We start from the raw sequence: 24,820 nt of genomic DNA, 5'->3' as shown, positions 1-24,820 counted from the left end.
TGAATGAAGATATGCTCAGGGTCAGATACCAAAAGGTTAAAAGGACTTGGAGGGCAATGGGGGCCCCAGCTCCCTCTCCTGGGCACCAGATAACTGGTTAAAGGACCCTCAGCCTTGCCCAAGACTAGCTCAGGTCTCTAGAGCTGTGATTTGGTCCCATATCCATTAACATTTACCTTGACTTGTAATTTTATACATTTCTTGGTATGACTATGTGAATAACATCCATGTTCCTATTAGACTGAGTTCTTTGAAGCAGTGGCTATCTCTATTTTTGCTCATCACAATTCCTAGTGCCCAGCAAAGCACCTGGCACATAGTAGACATCCAGTAAACTTCACCTGAAGAATGAGTGAATATTGGGGAGGAGCCCCCCACTCTAAGCCAGATCCTAGATCAGTGTGCTAAGGGGATAGATGCAGAAACCACATTCCCTCCACAACTTGCTGGATTCTGTACCTCTTAATGGACTTTTGCACCCTTGTTGCCTTCAAACCACCCAAGCCCCAACAGTCCTATCCCAGGAAGTGGGCCAGGGCCTGGGCTAGGCCTGCAGGAAAATGTCTAGCACCCTGTGCATGGAAAGGGGATGGTGGATTTCCCCAAGTGCCTTGGTTTATTCGGCTCCTGCTATGCGTCAAGCACTATTCAGCATTTTCCTATCTTTTCCTATAAGTTATTTACACTTCATACTAATAAAAATATTAGCTGCAATTTTTGAGTACTTCCTATGATCTTGGCACATACTTTACATTCATTAACTGACAATGTTTGTAACAGTCTCATGAAGTAGGAATGATTACCTTTTTACAGATGAGAGCATTGAGGCACAGAGAAGTCAACCTGCCCAAGGTCACAGACTAAGAAGCTGGGCCTTGACCCCAGGTCTGCCTAGACTCTAAATCTGCAGCCCTTCCCACTGCACTACCCCAGTCCCCCCAGATTTCCAGTTTCTAATCCAGGGTCTGGCCACTCAGGCTTAGATCTAAGGGCTGCTGTCCAGGTCCTTCTCCCTGGAGCCACCCCTGTTGGAGGGAGATACTGCTTAGAGCAGTTTACTTTCCCTACCCGTCCATACTCTGAGTTTAGGTCATTTGGGGCTGCAACTGCCCCTCTGGGGCAGATGGGATAAGAGAGGTGTGCCAGAGTGCCTCTCCCCCAGCCTCAATACTCCCTCCTTCCACTGGCTTCCCTTTTTAAGCACTAACTTGGGAGATCTAATTTTCTGCCCCCAGGAGTGTGTAATTAACTAAGACTGGGCAGAGTAAGACCGCACTACCTCTCATTCCTTTTCCGTCCCCAGAAAAGACAGACCCCTCCTGAATACCCTCATTCTTTCTCTCCCCTAACCACGCCCCACCCCTCCCTGCATCACTGCTCAGAGGTCTTGAGGACTCAACCCAACCCCTAGGGAGATACAGGTTAGCTGGGTTAGGCCTCCCAGGTAGGAATGCACCAGAGCAGGGCCTTCAAGGAGGGGTCGGCTTTTAGTGCTTTGTGGTCTTTGCATCCCTTCTCCCACCTCTTCTCAGTCACGGAAGCTCTAGCCGCCTGTAGGTTGGGTAGTTGGGACAGAGGGTCTTATAACAGAGGACGTGTGAACCTGAATAAAGGACGTGACTTAGACACATGGTGTGGGTATGGCTTGGGTAAGCGTAGGGTGTCCCTGTCTGCTGTTTCAGTGGTTAAGTGAAAGGAGAGAGGTGGGCATGCAAGGGAGTACAAATCTGAACACACATGGAGGGAGGTATGTGCGGTGAGCTGCATAGGGCACATCCAACAGAATGCCTTACGTACCCCGGATTTCTGGAGTCAAGACGTCCCTCGACATCCCTAGAAATCTTCGGCCTGGGGTGCACACACCAAGTGCCCTCTCTGTAGGGCTCCTGGCCCCCAGTTCCTCTGGTGGCGCTCCACGTCCACCATCCCGCCCTCCTTGCGGACCCAGTAGGGGGCGATATCTTACCTCTCCGGGTGGAGCCCCCATCCCAGGCTCCCGCTAAGACCATTAAAGTGACGGGTAGGGCGCTGAGGGAGTCAGTCCAGGAGACATGAGCCACGGGCCCTTCCTCACCTCGGAGCCTCAGGAGCAGGAAGTGGACACTTGAGCAGGCGCTTGGAGGGCCCCTCCCCTTTATCTGTACCCTCAGTCCGGGAATGCGGCGCGGGGTGTGCAGGACGCCACTCCGCACCGCGTCCCCTCCCCTGGCCGCTCCGAGACACCTCGCGCTGTTGACAGCTCTGGCGCCTGGGTCCAAGGCGACCTGGGGGAGCGGGGGGGCGGGAGGGGAGCGCACTGTCCCCGTCACCCCCCACCCTCGGCAGTCCCCCGCCAGGGAAGGAGGGTTCCGCGGAGGAGCTCGGTGCCCACCCACCTCCCGACCCTCGGGGACGCGGAGGACAGAGCCTGACGGGGCGCCCCTCCCCCGGACCAGCCACTGCAGCGCAGCGCTCGGCTCCGTGGGGGGAATACTAAGGAGCGGGCGCGGCGGGAGCAGCGGAGCGCGGAAGCGCGCGGCGGAGGGGCTGGAGCGGGCGCGGAGCCCGCACCGCGAACCGCCCGCCGCCGGCTCCCCTGCGCCTGCTCTCAGCTCGCTGGTCCGCCCGACTCGGAGGGCCTGTTCCCCTGCGCCTGAAGTAGCTACCCCTTGCCTCCCCGTCCGCAGCAGCGCCACCCCCGGACTACCGCCCCCACTGAGAACTCTGCCCTGCCAGGAAATGTCCGGGAGATGTGTGGGGCCCGCGGCTCGTGAACCCGGAGATCTACGGGGCTTTGTCCACGCCCCTCCCCCACCGGGTCCAGCCAAGACTCTGATTTAGGGAATGCGGGTACCTTGGAAACCTGTTCCACGCCCTGCAGAGGTTTACTGCCAGAGTGTCCCTCCTGACACTGGGAAAAACGGCTGCACTTGCCTCCCTCCAACTTGTGTGTTTCTGCATCCAAGGGGCCTCTGAGCGCCGCCCCCCCACAATTTCTCCTTTGACATTTCCAGAAGCTGTTTTCCTAATCCTCTCCCTGGTTCTTGTTATTTATCCTCTGAACCTTTCAAGTGTGCAGGCAGTCTCTGGGTGGGAATCCCAGCCCCAGGACTCACTTACTGGCTCAGCGACTTTGGGCAAGTTACTTAACCTCTCCCTTTCCTCCTCTGTAAAAAAGATATAAAAATACTTCCTTCCTTGGCTGGTTGTTGTGAGATTAAATAAAGATCCATGTATAAATGGAGCATTTTAGCCCAGTGCCTGGAGCATAGTAAGCGCTCAGTAAAGAGTACCCACACTTCCGGTCTGATGCTTGCTGAAAGGAGCTAGCCTCTGCATCTCAACACCAGTGGCCTCTTGAGCCCTTTGTCCAAGGCCACGTGACCTTGGGAGCTGACCAACCCCTTCCACCCTCCACTCCCTCAAAGACAATGGGTGTGAAAGGGCTCTGTCACACCATGCAGACTCCAGCATCTGCCCTGGCCCCAGGAACACCTGGGCCTGAGAAGGCAGGAAGTCAGGAGCAGTTTGCTCTCTACTGTTACCACCCACTTCCAAGAAGTTAGATGCAATAAGGCCAAAGCACAAAAGGGAAGGTGAGCCTGGCTAGGCCCAAAACTGGTCTCCCAATGACTCCAGAGAATTCTGAAGAGGGCTGGCGCTGAGGGACTGTGAACCTGAGGTCATGAGAGAATCCCGCCTCAGGAGGTGCAAAGAGAAGGGGCAAGAGAATCATCTTATTGCCTTTATTCCGCTGTCGGCCCAGCTGGCCCCACTGCAGGGCACAGGGCCAATCTTTTACACGCTCACCCATGCTCTCTGTGCAGGTCCGTGCATGCACAGACACACACACACACACACACACACACACACACATACACACACACACACACAAACACACTCACATACACACCCAAACTCTGGCTCTGAGAGTCAGTCTCTGGGGGGCAAGGGGCTACTCCTCAGCCTGCCCCTGCCTGCCCTTTTATGACAGCACCAAGGGCGGGGGTGGGGCAGGGCCCTCAGCCCCCAGAACAAGTCCCTGTGCAAACTGGAGGTGCCAGCTGGCTTCAGGATGGGGTGTCACATTTCCCCATTCCTGGAGTCCCCTCCTCCAGTTCCTGAGGGAGGGACTGCTCTCTGCCTACCTGGGGGGCCAGACCCCTGCCAGGGCTGGGCCCTATAGAACCCAGGCTTATCCTCCACCTGACCCTGCCAGGACCTTCAGCACTGAAGAACAGCGAAGTCTGAGGTGGTGGGTATCCCCCACTGGAGAGCAGGAAGGCCTGGGCCCTGAGGGGCTTGGGGAGGGGTCATCACCCCCTCTCCTAATCCATCTTCAATATGAAGAGGTTTGGGACACACTTCCTGGGGAGGGAGCACAGGCTTGTAGGAGAAGTCCCAGCTTGGGCCTTCCCCAAACTTCCATCTTCTGGGCCACAGCCTAAGGCCAGGCATCCAAAAGTCCAAAAGTCCAGCCGGCTGGTCAGAGTCCCTGCACAGTCCTTGGGGGAGTACCCACCCCGTGGGAGTCAGGTGTCAGACCTGCACGGGCAGTGTCTGGTTCATCTGCAGCCGCATGTCCTGGATACTGCTAAGGATCTTCTTCTGGTGGCCAGCCAAGGTGACCCCAATCCGCAGCAGGTCTCTGCAGATGGACCAAGGGCAGGGTCAGTCCCTCCCCTCCTGCCCACCACTCTGGGCCCTGCACAGGTCCCCCTGCCCTACCCCACCAAATCCGAGGCACACTCACTCTGCGGTCATCTGAGCTACCAGGTCAAAGGATGCAAACCCCGCGCTGACAAAGCTCTCCTTGTACCGCCCCATCTTGATGGCATCTAGCCAGTCACCAACTGTCGTGAAGGTCGTGTAATCCGGGACCGTGCGGTCTAGGAGGGGCTGTGACATGCTGTGGGGAGAAGAGACAGACTTGGTGAATCCTGACGGCAAGGGAAGCAGGGGTAGGACTGCTGCCTCAAAAGCAGAGTTGGAAAAGAAGCAGAAATACTGACCCAGACTGGGCACTGGCGATGACCTTGAGGCTGGCAGCATTTCGGATGAGTTTGTCCAGGGTGTTGACGATCTGGGAGAATTTGGGCCTGAGGTTCCGGTCCCGTACCCAGCAGTCCAGCATGAGCTGGTGCAGTGCCGTGGGGCAGTCCATGGGTGGGGGCAGCCGGTAATCCTGCTCTACAGCATTGATGACCTGAACAGAGAATAGGGAAACCTGGAGTGAGCCGCCGTTTTGCCCCACAAGGGCTCCCACCCACCTGACCACTCTGGCTGGCCCCACTCACATCCTGGTTGCTCATGTCCCAGTAGGGTCGCTCTCCATAGCTCATGACCTCCCACATGACGATTCCATAGCTCCAGACATCACTAGCAGAGGTGAACTTCCGATAGGCTATGGCCTCTGGGGCAGTCCAGCGGATGGGGATCTTCCCGCCCTGGTGGGGGGGGCACACGCCCTTCACCCTATGACTCGGGGCTGGTCCCCAGCCCCGAGCCCCTGCCTGGTTGGCCCCGCCCCCGGTCTCCCTCCCAGCTGCTTCCTGTACCAGGGAGCTGGTGTAGGTAGGATCAGAAGGATCATCCTCCAGGAAGCGGGAGAGGCCGAAGTCTGAGACTTTGCAGACCAAGTTGCTGTTGACAAGAATGTTGCGGGCAGCCAGGTCTCGGTGCACGTAGTTCATCTCGGACAGGTATTTCATGCCAGCGGCAATGCCCCGCAACATGCCCACCAGCTGGATGACTGTGAACTGTCCGTCGTTGAGCTAGAGGCAACACACAGGCTCAGGTGGGCCCACCACTTCCCTACTGGCCCAGGGCGTGCCCAACTGTGTGTATACAACATCCCAGGAAACCCCAGTGAGGATCCAAATAGCTCCGACCACTCTCATTTTACAAACAAGGTAGCTCAAACGCAGAGAGATTAAGTAAAGCCTGAGGTCACCCAGGCAGTAGCAGACGGAGTCAGGATGAGAACTTTGGTCTTTCTGGCTCTGAGGCCCTGGCTGCTTCCCTGCACCATGCCACCTCGGTGAATATTTGCAGACTTGAAGAGGGTAGGCTCTGTCTAACCTTGTGGGAGGGTGTGGTCTGCCCAACCCAGCTCTCTGGGGGAGGGGAGGGAGTTGAGAGAGCTGCCTCTTACCCGGAGGAAGGAGTCCAGGGCACAATTCTCCATGAACTCGGTGAGAATCATGACTGGCCGACTTTTAGTGACCACGCCCTCTAGCCGGATTATGTTGGGGTGGTCAAACTGACCCATGATGGAGGCCTCACTTAGGAAGTCCCGCCGCTGCCTCTCCGTGTAGCCCACCTTCAGCGTCTTGATGGCCACAAACACCTCCCTGCGGCCTGGCTGTTTTAGGCGACCCCGACAGACTTCCCCAAATTCCCCTGCAGGGCAAAGGGCACAAGTAGGAAGTGGCTTCTGGGTTTGGCCCTGTCCCCAGTGCATGCCGGTCCCTCCCCAGGGTAGCCCCAGCCTCTCCTCCCCACTGTGCCCCAGGGGGACTCACCAGCTCCAATCACTTCCTCGATCTTGACACAGGACACATCGATTTCCTTGGCAAATTCCCGCACCGCCTCATTAGGGTCCTCGTAGGTAAAAGGGTCAATATAAACCTTCATTCCAGGAGCAACTAGAGGAAAGAAAAGTGGGCATGAGGGACTTTGGGCTAGGGCTGGGGACAGTGAGGGAACTCTTCAGGCTGCACCCTCAGGCCCAGGGTACTGCCCCATGTTCTCACCTGATGAGAGCACATTTTGCACTCTCCCTACTAAGTCTGCTCCATATTCCTCTCTGCTGGAGTCCCATTTGGGCCCCTCCCCACCATCCCCTCCGTGGGAATCAGTGACCATAAAAGTTAGACACCGAGGAACTTATTCTTCTTTCTCTCTCATCTCTCATCATGTCAAAACCTCTCTCAGATTCATTCTTCCCCTCATTCCCACTGTCCCTGACCTTATCCAGACCTTCAACACTCAGACTCTTGCAATAGTCTCCCAGCTGGGCTCTCTGCCTCTGGACTTTTCCCACCAATCTATCCAGCATACCTGTCTTCCTAAAACAATACTCGCATTGTATTACTCTGAAGCTTGAGAGCCTTTCGGATTACCTATGGTGGAGTCAAGTCCAAACTCCTCTGCCTGCCTTTCACGACCCTCTGACGACTGGCCACAACTACCCAGCCTTGCTCCCTGGCAGCTGTCAAACCAGTCTTCTCACTGCCCCCACAGTCGGGCACTCTCCCCACCCCACCCACTGCCTTCCAGAGGCTCCTCTAGCCAGGAATGCTCTCTCCCACCTGTCTAAACCCTGCTCAACCCGCCTGGCGTAGCTCAGCCCAAGGCCACCTCCTCCAGGAAGGCTTCCTCTTTTCTGAGCTCTTACTGTCCTTGGTAACAGGAACACCCAGCTTAACACTTAATTGTTCTTTCCTTTTTTTCCTGTGTGTACGATTCTTGTCTTTCTCATAGGATTAACTGCCTTTGAGGAAAGGGGTCACTTCTCATTCATCTCTGGGGCTAGCAGGAGTGAGGCAGGGGCTCAGGAAACAGCCCTTGAGTGGAAGCAGGAGGGGCTGTCCAGGATAGAAGTACAATGGACGAAACCCCAGGCAAGGAAAAGGGTATCTCCCAGCCCCGCAGGGACCAAGGGAATGTTGGGGGCCGGGGGAGGAAACAGGGTGAAGAGACAAACTCACTGTATTGCTGTAGCTTCTCTGTGTACTCCGAATCAGAGCTGTGCCGCTGCTTCCTGGAGGGGGCAGGATGGAGGCGAGGCCTGAGACAAGTCCAAGAACTCCCTTTGTTCAGGGAACCCTCGGGCTCACAAGAGGGGCAGGGTGCACAGGGGACGGCCCGGTGTCTGGTCCCACAGTCAGTGGTAACAGCAGCCACCGGGTCTCCGGGTAAGGGGCTTGGTGGGCTTGGTCCCCCAGGGGATCTGCCAGGGAAAAGGCAGGGGACAGTATGAGGACATGGGCGTGAACTAGAGAGGGCCTTGCCAGCAAGGAGAGCCTGGGCCCACCAAGGGCCTCTGTGGCATGTGGGCTCTACGGTGCCAAAGGGAAGCTCTTGCCAGCCCATGGGAGCAACTTGGGCCTGAGAGTACCTGAGGCAGACGACAGCGATGACCACGACAGCCACCACGAAGACAAGTCCAGCTGTGGCAGAACCCACAATGAGGGGAAGTTGCTCCTGGAGCTGCTGGGCACCAGAGCCTGGAGACCAGGAGGGGACTGGTAAGTCGGGGGATGGAAAGTATTAGGTGAGCGGGAGCAGGCGCAGCGGGCTACGTACCTCTCTCACTTGTGGTCTCAAACTCAGCAGGACGGCTGTACTGCCCGTAGCCAGCTACAGTGCGGGCACGGACCTGGACCACATAGCGGGCATCAGGCCGCAGCCCGTCCAGCTGCACGGAGTTCTTCTGGCTGGTCACCGTAGAGGCAATGCCCTCACTCTGCAACACCAGGAGGAGTGAGGCACCTCAGTGGGTCCTGAGGCTCATCAGCCCCCGCCAGCCCTAGGCCTACCTGTGGCTGCCTCAGTACCTGAGACCTGGCTCCCAAGGGCCCCTGACCCTATCTGGGGGTAATCTTCTCACCCCAAGGCATCCTCCTGCCCCTCAGGGCTCTGACCTTCTCAAAGTACTTCATCTCATAGTCCAGGATGACTCCGTTGGGCCGCTCTGGGGGTGCCCAGGACAAGGTCAGGCTGCTGCCTGAGCTGCTGTGCAGATGTAGAGTAGGCACTTCAGATGGGGCTATGGGAAGAGACAGGGCGGGGGCTCACAATGGGCTCCTTGGGCCCTGGCATCCTTCCCAAGGACCCAGTTCCCATGGGACCCCTGGTGGTCCACTGACAAGCCCTGGGCAACCTAAGCTCTGTGTGGGAGAAAATGACCCAGGCCCTACCCTCCCGTGTCCCCTCCTCACCAGCCTGGTTGGTGGTGATATTCACAGCCGCATAGCGGGGGGGCAGAGGGCTCTTGCCCGAGACGCCATTGACTGCCTGCACTTCAAAGGTGTAGCGCGTATGGGCCAGCAGATGGCTGATGTGGACCCGGCGCTCTGTCAGGCCCAGCTGCCGAGGCACAAACTCCACATTGTCATCACAGCGAGAGCAGGTTGAGGCACCCGTGGCCCCAGGGCCCCCACGGCACTTCTTGCAGATGACGTTGTATAGGAGGTCGTCCCGGCCACCCAGGTCCCGGGGTTCGCTCCACTCAAGGATCAGCGAGGTCTCATTCACGTTGGAGATCACACCCCGAGGAGGGGATGGCACCGCTGGAGGGAAGGTGGAGGGAGAAGGCAGTGAGCTTGGGCCACAGCACCACCCTTCCACCCAGAGTTCCTGCATACTACAAGCTGCTTCCCACCTCCTTGCCTTGGTCTCTGCTCTAATAAGCAGAATATCTCTCCTACACTTCTTCGCTGGGAAGACTGTAGTTAGCCTTTAAGGCCCAACTTGAGGTGTCACCTCCTCTTGGAAGCCTTCCTTGATTCTTCCTCCTCCTGTCCTCTGCACTCCCGTAACACAATTCCTGGGCATCCTTCCAGCCCAGCACTTAACACATTATATGGTCATTATCTGTTTTCACATGTGCTTCTCCCACCAGGTGGCAAGCTCCTATAGGACTGTGACTGTATCTTATTTTCCGCCACATTCCTGGCCGCCTGGCACAATGGCTGGCACCAAAGGCTGCAGGAGGGAGAAGGCAGGACACTAGGCTGCCCCAGGGATATGAGGCCAACGGTTAGCACTGGGCCAAGAGAACGGCAGTTCTACACAGCGCAAGGAGCAAGGGACTAGAAGTCCCAGGGACTCCTGATGCCTGGCTAGGAGCTAGTAGGCATTTGTTCAATGTTGGTGGAAAGGCTGAGCCAGCTGACCTGGATTCTGGCTCAGGGCCAGTCACTTCCCAGCTGTGCCATGTTGAGCACAACATCTAACCTCCCCAAGCCTCAGTTTCCCTATCTGGAAAATGGATATGCATGGCAACTGTTTAGGCCCCTAGACAGAAGGCCCTGGGCAGGAGAGAGCAAGGCCGGGAGTTCACTCACTGGTACAGGCACTGTCTGCAGAGTCCGAATCTGCACGGTAGAAGTTATTGTGGCACGTGCAGATGCTGGCAGCTGGCGAGGTGGTGCGGCTGTTGGGGGGGCAGGGGAGGCAGGGCCCCTCTCCCTGCTTTGCCTTGTAACTCCCAGGGGGACAGGCTGCGGGGGAGAAGAGGAGGGACATGCTCTTCAGATCCGTGAGAATCTGGCCCTCCCCCAGCACAGGACTTGGCCCCTCTACCTCCTAGACTGTGGGGGCCACACTGGGATTGCCTCACTCCAGTGCAGCTACAAAAGGCCCTTTTGCCCTGTGGAAACCCCACGTCAGCGGATTCCTCCCCGCCCCGGCCCCCCACCCCTACCCTGGGGCCTCATGGGCGAAGACGTCAGGCCTATCACCTGGGCAGCCTGGGCTTGTCGAGGCAGGGAAGAGAGAGAGAAGGAAGAGGAGGGGTGGGGAAGAGACCACTGGCAAGCCGGCAGCACCCTACTCTGCCAGGATGCTCCCGCCCCTCCTTGAAGCTGGAGGAAAATCACTCCTAGGATCCTCGTGGCCAACCCAGAACAGCCCCGCTCACAGGACCAGTCTCTCTCCCCACCCACCAGGAGCCAGACAGCAGCTCCTTTCTGCCTTGGGCACGGGTGGGGGCCGAAGAGGAGTAAGAATAGAAGACAGCAGGCAGGAAGGCTGGGGTCACCGGGAGTTCAGAGGCCCCAAAGCATCCACAAAGGGCATCCCTGGCCCCAAAGTGAGCCCAGGGATGGGTGCCTGAACATCCCTTCGACTCTGCTTCCTCTCCTGCCATCTATGTTTGGGCCCCTGGACCTGGGCTGTGGGATTCCGCATATCTATGACAGCCATATAATTTATTATTCAAATTGGAATATTTTGGGAGTGAAAAGGGCCGCTAGTAATAATCATGTTATAAGGAGCATAAGCCAGGCCTGCCCCGGACATTCAAAAGCATGTGGCCACTCTATCCCTATATGACTACCTCTGGGGTAGGTCATCTAGAATATGGAATGCCCAGAGTTGGGGCTATGCCCTTCTCTGGGGTTTAATCTCCCCTCACTAAGGTGATATTCCACCCAAGCTCTTTTGAGCCAGTGGGGGAGGGGGCAGATGCCAGGCCAGGCTGGTTGCTATGGGAACCAGCATATATTTCCTGTCAGGGACCTGCAGAGTGTTAGCCCCTCTTCAGGCTGTCAGGCTCATCACCCCCACCCCCTTTCTCCACTTAGGAAGAGGAAGTCTGGGGCAGGTTCCCATAGAGAAGTGGAGAGGGGCCGGGCAAGGCACTATTCACCTTGCCATGACAACACCCAACACTGGGTTTTCCAGCCAGGCTGGGCCGCCAGCCCCCTCATACCTAGGGCTGTGCTAAGAGCCAGCTCCCATCCCCGGAGCTATAGGCTGCAAGCACCAGGGCAGAGGGGTTAGAAGACAAAGCCCTTGGCATCTTGTCCTGCATGGTAGAGCATGGACGAGGCTGTGGCCCCAGCTCCCACATTCCCAGCTATGATGCCTTGAGTACAATTGTTCTCTGAGCCTCAGTTTCCGTATTAGCAAAATAGGGGAGATAACTGGAATCTACCTTACAGGACTGTGATGACACTCAAATGAGAACCCTTCGTGAATGGGTTTTATAGCTGGAAGTCTAGGACACTGTAAGGTCTTAAGAGTCTTGGCAAGCCACCACAGACAAGTCTCCTAACCTCCTCCTGTATGAAATAAGGACAAGAGAATCCCTGTCGCCCATGCATCCCAGGGCTCCTGAGAGCCAAGGCTGACACTTACGTGGCACTTGTGTCACCATGTGCCAGGTACTGTTCCAAGAGTTTTGCATGCATTGACTTGCTTAAGCCCACTACAAGTCTATAAAGCAATCATCATTATTGTCCCCATCTGGCACATGAAGAAACCAAGGTTCAAAGAGTTAAGTAACTTGCTCAAGGTCTCACAGGTGCTAACTGACAGAGTGAGGACTCAGACTTCAGGGACCGGGCCCCTGACCGCTATGCTATCTATACTGCCTCTCAAGGAAATGAGACCTCAAGGTAAAAGGGACAAGCATGAGGTACCCACAGCCCTTGTCCCCACAGCTCTGGGGATCATCTAGTACTTCCAGGGTGAAGTGTCTACTTGGGGCCAAACAAAGCAGGTATCTCTGCTGGCTTCCTGACTCTCTGACCAGCTGCCTCCTTATCAAGGATTCTCCATGTTTCTCCACCTCTGTCTTGAGTTCTATTCTTTCTCTTATTATTCTGGTATGCCTCCTCATTTTCGCTCATCTCCCCCCTTGCACCACATGCTATGCACCTGATACCCCTCTTCCCTTTCTTCCATCCGCCCCAGACCTGAAGCCAGACCTCCTTGACTGGCAGGTAGGAAGTAGCAGGTAGGAGGCAGTACGTGGCTTTGGCCCAAGTCCTCCCCTCCTCCCCCAGGCCAGTCCCCACTCACGGCGGCACTGGGACTCCTTGGCAGCTGGCTCATGGCCGGTGGCACAGGTGCAGGCTCCCACAGGCACCATCCATTCCCCATCGCCATTGCAGTAGAGCTTGAGTGGCACTGACACCTCCACGGCATTAGCGATGCAGGTGCCAGGGGCGATGACCAGAGAAGTGGGCTCGGCCCCCGTGAGGGTCTCGGGAAAAAGGGCAAAGCCTGCGGTGGTGGATGCACACTTCTTGTAGAAGGCACGCACAGAGATGAGCGACATGCAGGCACCTTGATCCTGGAAGGCCAAGTAGAAACCGGCCTTGGAGAGCGGCCCAAAGCTTCGCACCTTGGTGTTGACACGGCCAGCATCAAGCCGCGAGAAGCTCTCATCGGGAGCAATGGTGTCCACCTTCACGTAGGGGTTCTCCATCCAGAAGGGGGAGGAAGCCGAGGCCACATCGCTGTCAGCCTCATAGTAGAAGAGGTTGAAGGTCTCTTTACAGGAGCCAGGGATGTTGGGGATGCTGTTGCAGTCACGCACGGTAAACTTGAGCTCCACGTAGACCCGCTGCACGTCTCGCCGCCAGATGAACCCCGTGCGGAGCCAGTTGTTCTGGCTTGCCTCTCGCACGTTACACACCTGGTACGTGCGGATGGGGTTCATGGCCTCATCGTAGCCACTCACCTCTTCCCACTGTGCACAGACCAAGTGAAAAAGACGGAATGAGCACCAACATTTGCCAGGTGCTTACCACATGCCCAGATCTGTATTCACTTCACAGAGATGCTTCTGTGGTGTAGTGGCTGAGCACACAGACTACATGGGTTCCAATCCCAGTTCTTGTTGTGTGACTATGGGTTAAGTCACTTAACCTCCTTGTACCATCGTTTTCCCCATCAGCAACATGGCGAGAATAAGGAATAAGTGAGTTTAAATGAATAAAGAACTTAGCACAGAGCGATTGGTAAGTACTACAGGAGTATTAGCTATAATATTTGTTATCTTTACGCCTCCGTTTCGTTGTCTGTAAAATGAGGCTGGGATTGGATGTAAACGAGGTGGCGGGGAATCAAGTCAGTTTAACATATATAACGGATTTGTAACAATGTCCAATACAGGGCAATCACAATCACGTTTAACCTTCACACAACTCCATGAGAAGGTACATCTGTTGTCCTCACTCTCCAGAAGAGGAAGCCAAGACCCTCAAAGGGAGAGACTTGCCCAAGGTCACACAGTTTGGCCTGGTGAATGAGGGCCTGTGGTTCCATCCCACCCCAGCGTTTCAGAGCTTAGTGCAGTTGTGTTGTGTAGGCCACGTAGGGAGGTTTTTGTTTGTTCTCGAAGTTTATTTATTTATTTTTGAGAGAGAATGGGAGAGCACAAGCAGGGAGGGGCAGAGAGAGAGGGAGACACAGAATCCGAAGCAGGCGCCAGGCTCTGAGCTGTTGGCACAGAGCCTGACGCGGGGCTCGAACTCATGAACTGTGAGATCATGACCTGAGCCGAAGTCGGATGCTTAACCAACTGAACCACCCAGGTGCCCCTAGGGAGGTTAATGAGGATAATTTAGAAATGTCAGAACTACAGGAATTTAACAGTGAAGAAATGGAAGCCCAGAAAGGTAAACTGCCTTGCTAAAATCACAAAGCAAGTTAGAGATCTGGAACCAAAGTTTCTGGTCCCCAAGCCAGTGCCCTACCCAGGGACCCAGGAAGGAGGGAGATGGTTGGAGAAGACACACAAAGAGCAGTCATGCAGGGAAGGGATGGGGGTAGGCTAAAGGCAGGCTGAGGGGCGTGAAGAGAATGGGACAAAGGTGGTGTGTATGGGGAGGGGGACACACACAGGCAGGCTGAAGGCTGAGAGGGTGCGAAACACCCATAGGCAAAGAAGGAAGGTGACAGAAGCAGAGGATAGGAATGGCGAAGGAGGTGAACCTGATAGGCAGGGGCAGCCCTTCTCCGGCCCTGGTGAGGCGAGGGGAATGGCGGCTGGAGTAGGGAGTGGCCTAACTGGCAACCAACACTGAGGGGAGATGGTGGGGGAGGCTTACCCCACTTTCTGGATGAGATGTCCATGCCAATTCAGAAGTCACCCATTTTGTGTCCATGAGGGTCTCTGGGGAGCAACAGAAGAACAAAGGTCAGAGGCCACGCTCAGGATGGGGAGAAAGAGGCTGTCCAGGAAAGGCCAGGACACCAGAGAATGATTCTCAGCAGGCACCGCCCCATCCCACCCCACCCCCAAGTCCTCTCGGCTACCCTGCCCTGGAGAAGACCCTGCAGCCATCTCCGGAAATGTCACAGCCCCAAAGAAGTCAGGTCGGGTTGGCCAGTGGGAGGCAGGTGTCTGCTGCTGACCCCAGGCAAGAGCTGGGGCCAGTTCACACACCTACAGGCGCTGCTAATCTCCACACAAAGGGGCGGCAGGCCCTTTATCCTGGAACAAAGGACCTTATGCTTCAGACCCTGCTGCCCAGGCCTCCCCTGACTCCATTCCCAACACAAAGGCCCAGTGCCACACATGCCCAGGGGAAGGGGAGGGCAGTGACGGGAGCAGAGCCTGCTCCCACCCAACCTCCCACTCAATCTCCTCTAGGGGATGGGGCAGGAATGCTCTTTGAGGGCGGGGTGAGGTCCAGCAAGACCCAGACCAGCTCCCTGCAAGCTAGTTCAGTTCTTCCTACGATCCTCAGATAAATAAAGGGGCTGTGGGTGCACCTCTTTTACAGGTGAGAACGCTTGAGGCCCAGATAAAGTCTCTATGTGGCCTGAGGCAAAACTGCTAGGACTTGGGGTGAAATGTCACTCAAATGCAGGTCTGACTCCACAACTAACCCCTTAACCAGGGCACTATGAGTTCAGTGTGAAGGGGAGAACAGGGAAAGGAGGAATAGAGAAAGCCGAGAAAGCTCCTATGTATCCTTTAAATCCCGCTCAAACTGTCACCTCCTCCAGGAAGCCTTCCCTGGACCCCCAAATCAAGGTTAGATGCCTTCCTCTGTGCATCCAGGACCAGGGGCTTTGTCACAGCACCGATCCTGTTCCAAGCTTCCACTACTTATCTGTCTCCCCCTGCTCAGCCAAAGGGGGGGCCCATTTAGGTTTCCAACATAAACTCACTCCCCCAGGAATCGGGTTCTGGATTCTGGCTCTCTGAGAGGAAAGATGCCAACTCCTTCCTTCTAGCCTGGGAGACAGGGCAGCCAGCAGTCCTCCTCCCCTCTGCCCTGAGCTGGAGGGGGCAGGTCAGGGCTGCCCGGGAGGAGAAAGCCCCGAACCCCACAGGTTCCAGGCTTGCGGCCGGCACTGGTTTCCCACAGTCTGGGTCTGAGCTGAGGATGGTGCATGAGGCAGCTGTGGCCCCAGACCCTCATGTTAGACACAGGGGGAGTGAGGCTCCCTCGTCTTCCACCAGAGGAGGCCGGTCCCTGGAGGGCCTGGCTGCAGGGTGAGCTCTCCCAGCCTCATCGTCGGTGGCCTGATGGGCCCTTCTGGCAGACAGACAGACACAGACATTTGGCAGGGGGGTAGGGGAGGGAAGGAGAGATGGGCAGAAGCAGGGGCTCAGAAACAGGCGGGGAGAGAGGCAGTGGAGCAGGGGCCTTGCTGGGGTGGATGGCGAGAGGCTCGGATCTGGATAGAGCCGGCTGGCTAGGACCAGACAGTGGGGTGGCCAGCTGAGGACAGTGAGGTGGAGAGACAGGGAGGCCCAAAGAGACAGAGATAGAGAGCCAGGTTGCCAAGTGGCCTCTTCTCCAGACAGCAGCCCAGAGTATTCCTGTCCCTGGAGCCAGTGGAGCCAAGTGCGCCCCCTCCCCCCTCAAGCCAGCCAGCCAGCCAGCCAGTCCGCCTGCTTGTCTGCCCGCTGCCCGCCGCCCGCCCGCCCGAGCAGGCAGGGGCTCCCACCGCTCCCTCGAGTTGCCTCCCTCCTCCCTCTCCCTCACTTCCTTCTGCTCAGCCTGTGCCAAACCCATCTGGAACTGTTTAAACCCAAATATTCAGCCCCCTCCCCCCTCCAGCCAGATTCCTCCACAGTTTAAAACAAGCCCTGTGCTGGCTCTGAGAGGAGGGAGGGGACGGTGGGGAGGGGGAGGGGTGGGGGGGAGGCAGGGGTGGAGGGAGGCTCTTCATTTCTGTTTAATTTCTGGGGAGCGGGAGAGGGAGAGGGAGGGGGCGGGGATCGGCCCTTGGCCATCGCTCAGCCTTGGCCATCGCTCAATCTCGGCACATTTTTCCCATTAATGAGGAGAGGACTTGGATTTCGAGTCATGTGTGCCTGAGGAAGGGCTCCGGTCACCCTGGTGGGGAGGGGGCTTACTCTCTGGGGGAGGGGAGGGGCCTGCTCCCCTTCAGCAAGAGGGAGACCCTGAGGTGCCTGTGTCCCAGCCTCAGGAAGGGCATGGAGGAGGTCCCAGAATCCATCTGTCTGCGGCATTGGGAAGGACAGGCCCAACCCAACAGAGCCCACCTTTTCTCTGCTATGTGTGTGCCCCGCGTGCATGTGCATGTGCACACGCTGAGGTAAAGGATATGAGATGCACGGGGTAAGGACAAAAGAGGACTGAGTGAGCAGTCGCCAAACTCCCCAGCTGGTGACCGCACCCCCATCCTCCTCTGCCCCCCATGTGGCTGCCGGAGGGAAACCAGAACGCGGACAGGGCAGCCATTCTCCGATACGGGGCTCCATCAGGCTGGAAACCCCCACCAGCCCCTCAAAACCGAAAAGGGAAGGGGACAGCAGGCTTGGGGGCGTTCTGAGACTGGGGCTTCAATGCTCAGAAGTGAAGCCGCACCCCTTTCAGGTTTCCACAGGGCCACGGAGCACAGCCACGTGGCGGCAGCTGTGCGGCTCCTGCCTGTGCACAAATACACACGCGCACGAACATTACCCAGTCCTCAGTGCCTGGGCTCATTCTCTGCCACTGGGGCCAAAGAATGGCAAGTCAACACATATGGTGGACACAAACACACAAAGCCACAGCCGCCCACAAACATACACGCCGCTTCATACACGGCCTCGGCCTTTTTCAGACACACAGATGCATATGGTGCAAATAGATTAGCCTTCCTTAGGCATTCGCACACAGTGAGTCTTTCCTACACACAGATCTGGCTTGCCTTAGGCAAAAACTCGCTCTTACAGTCTTCATATGTGCAGATTTCCAGAGACATATGCATATACAGAGGGCACGCACACTCAATAGTACATTCTCCTTACACACCCAACTGCACACGACTGCCGGCCACAAGTCACAGTCTTGAGTGTGGTCAAGTGCAACCACAAACGCCAGACTCAGTGACGTGCTCTTATGCAGTCACACACAACTAGCATCAGCTGCACACGCTGGTGCCCATTTGCACTGAAACAGGCCACAGGAGCCTGCAGACGCAGTACAAATATCAACACCTACCGTTTGTATAGAGCCTCAGAGGTGCATCCTCCATGCACGTGCAGCACACACATACATGCGCGCACGCACACACACACACACACTGCAAGCATGTTCTTTCCATGAGAGGAGTCTTCAGGTGGGGTGGAGGTAGGGCTAGGAGAGGGGCAGTGTCTGCTAAGAAAGCGGAGGTGCTAGGCCAGTCTTGGCCAGAGGTGCGGGGAAGAAGCAAGCCCCAGATCTGTTTCCTGGGGCCCTGGCCCAGGCCGAAGCAGTCACTGGTCACGAGGCTGGGGGTGGGGCAGGGACATGAAGATGATTTTGGGTGTGGGTGGGTGTGGCCTCCCCAGGGACAGCCCCTGCCCAAGCAGCAGGCCATTTCCCTGCCAGTACAATGGCACTGACCCCAGCACTGAGCCCTTAGGGAGGGGGTGGCATCATGAAGAGACATAGCCCCAGGAGCTTCAGGCAATACTTCCACACACAAGTTGGGCACCCAGCAAGAGGAGAATATAATGGGCACCCAGACTATGTCTGAAGACCTCATTGGGTGGCCCTGGTGCAGAGGCACCAGCTGGGAGCCTGCCACTGCCCTGGTGAAAGGCCAAGTACACACAGCTTTATGGAGCTGCCAGACCCCACAGCACCCCAGGTTCCAGGTCATTCAGAGCACACTGCTCCGTGTCAGTGAGACCCGGGAAATAAAAAAAAAAACAAAAAAACAAAAAACCTCCAGAGACAAAAGCATAAAGCCCAAGCTCCAGATCAGGGACTTTGAGGTGACACAGAAGGTCACGCTTCTGGGCTGGGCCAGCACAGTGTGCAAGTGCAAGTGGACAGAGGAGTAGAGTCTGGACAAGAAGGTGCAAAGCCCTGGCTGAAAAGAGAGGGAGAAAACCCCATGCCAGCCCTGAGGTGGTCCCCCTTCTCCTTGCTGGGGTTCCCACCTCAGGCAACCAACCCAAGGGATCTGTCCGGTCTTCTTCCATCCTGTCCCTACCCTTTGTGTCAGTGTGTATATAAGCATGTACCAACCTGCACAATCAGGGTGGTCAGCCTGTGGAGGAAGGGGACTTGGGGGGCTCCTGCTATGGGACCTAGAAGAGCCTAACTCACCCCAGGGCCGCCTCTCCCTTCCCCGCTCATGGCCCCTTGGCCTTCAAATCTGGGATGCAGGGGAGGGGAACATCTCAAAACAGAGAACACATTTTGTTTTCCATTCTTCCCCTCAGATCGTGGGGATTTATAATTAAATAAACCTGAAAGGGAGAAGGGAGGAAAAAGCACAGAGCAAGGAGCCCAGATGCCTCAGTGTTCACCCATGCCCCCCGCCCCAGTCCCCGCCTTGCCAGCCAGCCAGCCAGCCAGGATGGATGGACAGCTAGCCCTTCTGTGAGGCCTTTGAGCCCTTCCCTGGGATCCCAGCCACAGCAAGCCTGGCCAGGAGTCTGGGGGCAGGAGGTGATAGGAGATCCAGGGCCAGGGCAGCCCTTGGGGTAGGGGGCCTCTCTCACCCCATCAGGTACCCAGCTGTACCCAGTCTCTTCTGTCCCGTCCCCCCCCCCCCCACCTCCCCAGCTGCCCAATCCCGACAAACCAGTTTGACTCAGCACAACAGGCAGGGCTACAATTTTCAAACTATGCAGGCCTGGTGATTCAGCCTCTTCATGCTGTTTAATTAGTGTAAGGCCGGGTGGCGGAGGCCTTGCCCACGGCAGCTTAGGCTTTAGCTCCAAGCCGCTGAGGCCACAGAGACGGCGGTGGCAGCAGTTCTGGCTAAAGGGAAGACAGTGACGAGCAAACTGGTTCCCCCGAATACCTGCCGCTGTCCTTCAGTGGCAGCTCTTAAGTGCCAGCTCATGACAAACAGGGATGGGGTGGGGGGCACCAGAGGCAACTCTGTAAGTAAGAAACCACAGAAATGCCAGGACTGTTGACCCCTCTCAGCTGGCACCTCCTCAGGGACCACTGCTGCTGCCTCCGACGGAGAGAGGGGTTCACACACTGCCTCTTGCCACCCGGGGACCAGGCACACTGCAGTGGCTACTCAGCTAACACAGCCTGGCTGGGAGGGGGGCTGTCCCGTCCCCACCTCTCACATCTGGGAATGGTTTCTCTTTTCTCAAAAGGGTTGGCTCTCAGCAGACTTCTCCATCCTATCTGGGGTATTAAGTACCCTAACGCTCAGACACCCTTCCTCCTCTCATGCCCGTTCTGGGTCTGCTCACCTTCCTGGTCTGTTCACCTTCCGGTTCTTGGTACTGAAGGGGAGAATGATCTTGGCTCGGGGCACTGGGAAACATCACTCAAAAGGAGAGTGAGCAACAGGATGGCCCTGTTTCCCTATGACTGAGGGTAAATCTGAGGGCAGTTTGTGTTGTGTTTAGGGGGGAGGTAAGCAATCAGAGGGCAAGGGGAGGGGTGTTTCTTTAACCAAGGAGAGGGGGCAAGGACCCTGGTTCCATCCTCAGGTAAAACCGATGAGGTCCTTGGATGCAGTCCTGGTGGACCCCAAGTGTGTAGGGAGGCAGAACAACCAGGTGCCAGACAGTACCTAACCAATGGAGCCATGAGGACACAGCACCCACAGCTCAGGACACCGGGCCTAAATATAACTCAGAGAGCCAAAAGGCTCCCCCTAGGCCCTGGGCAAACCAAATCCTGGCAAAGCCAAATGGAAAGCTGGAGCAGAGGCTAGATACCCTGCCCATAAAGCTTAGGAGTGGGGAGGGACCCACCAAACCCTCCCCGCTGGCCATAGCCCAGGACCACCAAGTCTCCCCATCTCACCCTTCCAGCTCTAGACAGGGCTGGGGGATGGGCGGGACTCAGGGACGGCTGTCCCCCACCTAGCTCTCTTCCCATCCCATCCCATCCCTCCCAGAGCTGAAGAGAGATGGAGGTGGGGAGACAACTTTCTCCCCAGACCAACCTTCCTGCCCCCATCACTCCTTCCTCTAAACTCCCTCCAGCAGGTAAGGCACACACCAGTTTCATTTCTGCCCCTCCTCATGGAGCAGATCCTAGAATAATAATAGTTAATCCCCAAATAATAATGGCTGTGTGCTAAGCACCCCACAACACGTTATGGACTCAGTCCATACCCACTCCAGGGATAGTGGGTACTATCACTATCCCATGTCACAGTGAGGGAGGACAGAGGGGTGGGTAGGCACACCTCCGAGTGTGGGTCTGAGCCCTGAAGCATCTCTCTTTCTCTTTGCGTAGTCCCGCACACACACTGAAAACCCTAAGGTCTGAGGTATGGCGAAAGTGAGGGAACAGGTAAAAGCCACACACCAAGGCACTGCTACTTCCTAGGGGCACCCCACACTGGCCTGGCCTCCTAGCCACCACCCACCTAGCCAGGGAGTAGTCCCGGATCCCACTTCACAGCTGAGCGGGGAGGGGGAACACGGCTGGGGCAGTGGCCGTGCTGCCCTCTCTTTCCTGTGCTGCTGCTGTTCATCAGTTCTCTGCCTCCTGGTCAGCCCCTCGGCTCTTTGGCTTGGAGGCCCGGATGCCAGCTCCCAGCCACGGCCTGCCTCTGAGGGTCTAGCTGATTGTGAGGGGTGAAAAGGGGGGAAAGGGGGAGGGAAAGAGGAATGGAGGAAGGACTGAGCCTCTTCAGGTAGCCCTTGCGCACCTGACCCAAACCACACCCCCTCCACCCCACTGTCAGCACAAGCACCCACCACACCTGACAACACGGGCCCTGCTCCTGGCACACACAGCCCCTAAGTGTGTGTGTCTGTGTCACCTCTCCTGGGCTAAGACACAGAGACACAGACCTGGGAACTCCAACAGGCTCCCTGGCTCACACCCTTGAGGCAATCAACAACAAAGCCCCACACCGGTTTCTCACGCCTGAGATCCTATCACACACATGTGGGCGCGACCTCACTGTGTCTGCTTGCATTTGCATGTGTCCACCCGTGTGGATCGGTCGGTCAGCACCAGTGGGCTCAGAGCTAAAAGGGGGTGGGGGCTCATAGGAACGTTTTTCCCCAGAAGATGCCTTTCTTTCAGAACTGTGTTCTTTTTTCCTTCCAACCCTTACGGTTACTGTGAACATACGAACAGACCAACTTACACAGAATTCATATTTTTGTTCCTGTACTAAGAAAGTGACTAGATCTGTTGTTAAAGATACCAAAAATAAGTGCTCCAGTTTCCCCCAAATTTCTGTGGGTTCTTCCCTCCACATTAAGGAAGGTTTTCTTCTTCCCTCATTTAATGGCTCCAAAATTTTTGGAAACTCTATGTGTGTGTGTCTATCCTGTATGACCAGCGTCAGTGGCTCTGTGTCCCCAAGGCTTGTGTCAAGTGGCCTATGTGTGAGCTCTCCCACCAGGGCCAACAGCATCCTGTTCACCCAAACACAGTCATCTGGAAGTTGGAGCTACCCCCTCAGCATCAGCACCGTCTGGATAGTTGACACAGTCTATTGAGAAACTCAGCCTTTTCCCACCGGCTAATGGGGCAAACCCCAGAACTTGAGGGGTTCAGTGGAGACCCAAGCACTCGGATGTCTTGCTAGAAGGCGGAGGAAGAGCCGCATAGCCGTGTGGATGGCCACTGCACACTGCACCTCGTGTGTAACTGGCGCTCCATAAACCATAAACAATAACAGGCCCCCGCCTCTCCACCCCCGCAGTCATCCCCTGACAAAGGGGTGTACGCACTCACACCTCTCGCTCAACTCCAACGGGTTCCGAAACAACGCCGCCCCCCAACCTGGGAGTCCGCTTGGCCCCCACCCGCCGCAACCCCGCGGCAGTCTCAGAGGCCCGGCCTCGCCTGGTGGGTCGCCCCCACTTCTTCGCCTCCCGCGGCCGCCGAGGGCCCCTCTTTTCTGCGGCGAGTGCGGAGTTCGCCCACAAGAGCTCGCAGCTGGGCCGTGACTTTTGGGGACGCTCCACCCCAGTCAAGCCGCCTGCGGTCCACAACTCGCCGACCGCGGGCCTCGGAGCCAGCTGGAGCCTCCAAGGCAGCTCCGGGGGCGTCCTCCCCACCAGAGCGGCGCGGGTGACGGAGCCTCCTCCGACGTGCGCCCAGCCCTCATCTGACCCACACCGTGGGTCCACTCTGGCCCAAGCGCGGGCGACCCCGGGCGCCGTAAGCCTTGGACGCACCCCCCGACGCCGCTCACCTTCCAGCGCCCGGCAGCCGGCGGGCAGCAGCAGCGGGAGCAGCAGCAGCGGAGGGAGCAGCGGCAGGAGCCCCGGCGGCGGCGGCGGCGGCGGCGGCGGGCGGGCTCGGGCCATGGCCGGGGAGGGCTTCAGGAGCCGAGCCGGGCCGCGCCGGGCCGCGCCGGCGGGGCTGGGGGCACCTGGGGGAGGGTCCGCTCCGCGGGCTCCGAGGAACGCTCGCGTACGGTCCCAGGAGGTCCGGGCAAGAAGAGGGTGCAATCCAGGCGGGCGGCTCCGGGACCGAGGCGGCGGCCCGAGCCCGTAGATGCTGGGGGATGCAGGCAGGTCGGTCCCGCGGCAATCTGGACGGACCGGTCCAGGAGGATCCCGGGCGCTGGAGAGCTCGGAGCCGGAGAACTCCGGGAGGCGGGCCGGGGCAGGAGGGCGCAAGTGGTGGTAGTTAGGGGGTACAGTTATCTGGCGGCCTGCCGCGGGCCCGCCTCGGATTCGGGGCACCGGGTGCGCTCACCGTCCGGGGTCCGAGCAGGGATCTTGCTGCGCCGCTCGCGTACTCACTTCTGCTGTCCCCAGCGCTGGCGCTGCCGCTCTGGTCGAGAGGGGCGGGACCGGCCGCCTGCCTGTCAGCGCCGTGGCCCCACCCCTCGCCGCAGGCCGCCCACTCACAGACCGCCAGGCGGGCTGGTTCGGCCTCGAGAGCTCTCTGCTGGAGTTGAGTTGGCGGCGCCTCCATCAGGCCCACCCTCAGCGTCTCCGAGGCCTGGAGGGGGCGGAGCCAAGAAAAAGATGAATTAGATTGGGCGGAGCGATACTGTCAATCAGAGGGAAACCCCGCCTCCCATCTCCCATTGGCCATTAGTAACCGAACCTGAATCTAAAGAGGTGCCAGTCACATACAACGAGCTGAGGGCGCCCCCCTGTGGCCTGTACCTGCCCAGAGACGCCCCCACGTGGCTGTCTTCTCTCCAGGCACGTCCATATCCTAAACTGAGTTGAGGCACTATCAAGGGGACGCCCATCTGCAACACATCCTGCGACCAGGGTCTTCTGCTCATTTATTTATTTATTCATTCATTCAGCAGGGTATTTCGTCGTCCTTTGAGCATAGACTCTATTACTGCTGCTGCTACAGCAACAGATTTTTCATTCTCTTGGAGTTAGTTTACTGATGGAGGCTGGCATGAAGTCATCACAGCAGAGTATAACAGGTGTGATTATGGAGGAAGGACAGAGTTGCCACAGCACCTGTGAGGGGAATGGCTACGTCTGGCCCTGAGTAAATGACATTTCATCTGAAAGATGAAAAATGAGTAGTAGGTGAAAGATGTGTGTTTGGGGACAGGATGGGGGTGGGGTGGCTGTTTCAGACACAGGGAACACACTTTGCATGAAGTCCCTGTGGCAAGAGAAACTGATATTCACTAAAGGAATCTGAAAGAAGTTCAGAATATCTTGAGTGTAGAGTTAGAGGCTGACAGGAGCTGAAAGGAGGCTTAGAAGTAGGTGTGGGGGACCAAAAGAGTTGTTTTTAGACTCAAGGCCTTCCTGAGAGCTGGAGCTTGAAGCAGAGGCATTGCCATATCAGATTAGCAGGGCTGCCCTGGAAAGAAGGGGAGGAGGCAAGGGTGGAAATAGGGAGATGGAGAGAGGACTGTGCAGTCGTCAGGTAGAAGCAGGTGGTGGCTTGGACTAGGGTGGAGGCTGTGGGGATGGAGAAAAGTGGGCAGGTCTTAGATGTTTTAGGAGGTAGAATTCATGAGATTTGTGACTGAGTGTTTGAGA

At 57.1% G+C, this 24,820-nt stretch overlaps 1 protein-coding gene across 1 annotated transcript; it reads right to left on the bottom strand.

Annotated features, from left to right (window-relative positions):
- Window positions 1-4,355: 4,355 nt before the first annotated feature.
- Window positions 4,356-23,155, bottom strand: EPHB3 (EPH receptor B3). Its single transcript, XM_047099528.1, has 16 exons — window positions 23,041-23,155; window positions 14,550-14,614; window positions 12,514-13,186; window positions 10,053-10,208; window positions 8,925-9,275; window positions 8,628-8,752; window positions 8,290-8,449; window positions 8,102-8,210; window positions 7,692-7,744; window positions 6,504-6,626; window positions 6,134-6,381; window positions 5,538-5,753; window positions 5,277-5,426; window positions 4,992-5,185; window positions 4,733-4,888; window positions 4,356-4,627 (listed from the first exon to the last, which is right to left on the bottom strand). Exons 1-16 carry the CDS (start codon window positions 23,153-23,155, stop codon window positions 4,519-4,521), a joined length of 3,003 nt encoding a protein of 1,000 aa, XP_046955484.1. The 3' UTR covers window positions 4,356-4,518.
- Between the last annotated feature and the right edge of the window lie 1,665 nt (window positions 23,156-24,820).

The sequence above is a fragment of the Lynx rufus genome, unplaced genomic scaffold, assembly GCF_022079265.1.
Source record: "Lynx rufus isolate CCGP_SWC_20201006 ecotype Redwood Valley unplaced genomic scaffold, mLynRuf1.p SCAF_5, whole genome shotgun sequence".
In the NCBI taxonomy this organism is placed as follows: Eukaryota; Metazoa; Chordata; class Mammalia; order Carnivora; family Felidae; genus Lynx; species Lynx rufus.
Note: the sequence above shows the minus strand (reverse complement) of the source record. Positions and strands in the feature narration are given on the sequence as shown.

Coding starts and splice junctions, on each gene's coding strand:
- EPHB3 (XM_047099528.1), bottom strand. CDS start 23,155: ATGGCCCGAGCCCGCCCGCCGCCGCCGCCGCCGCCGCCGCCGGGGCTC. Junction 6,382..6,503: donor CGAGGAAGTGATTGGAGCTG/GTGAGTCCCCCT, acceptor TTTGCCCTGCAG/GGGAATTTGGGGAAGTCTGT. Junction 4,889..4,991: donor ATCGCCAGTGCCCAGTCTGG/GTCAGTATTTCT, acceptor TTCTCCCCACAG/CATGTCACAGCCCCTCCTAG.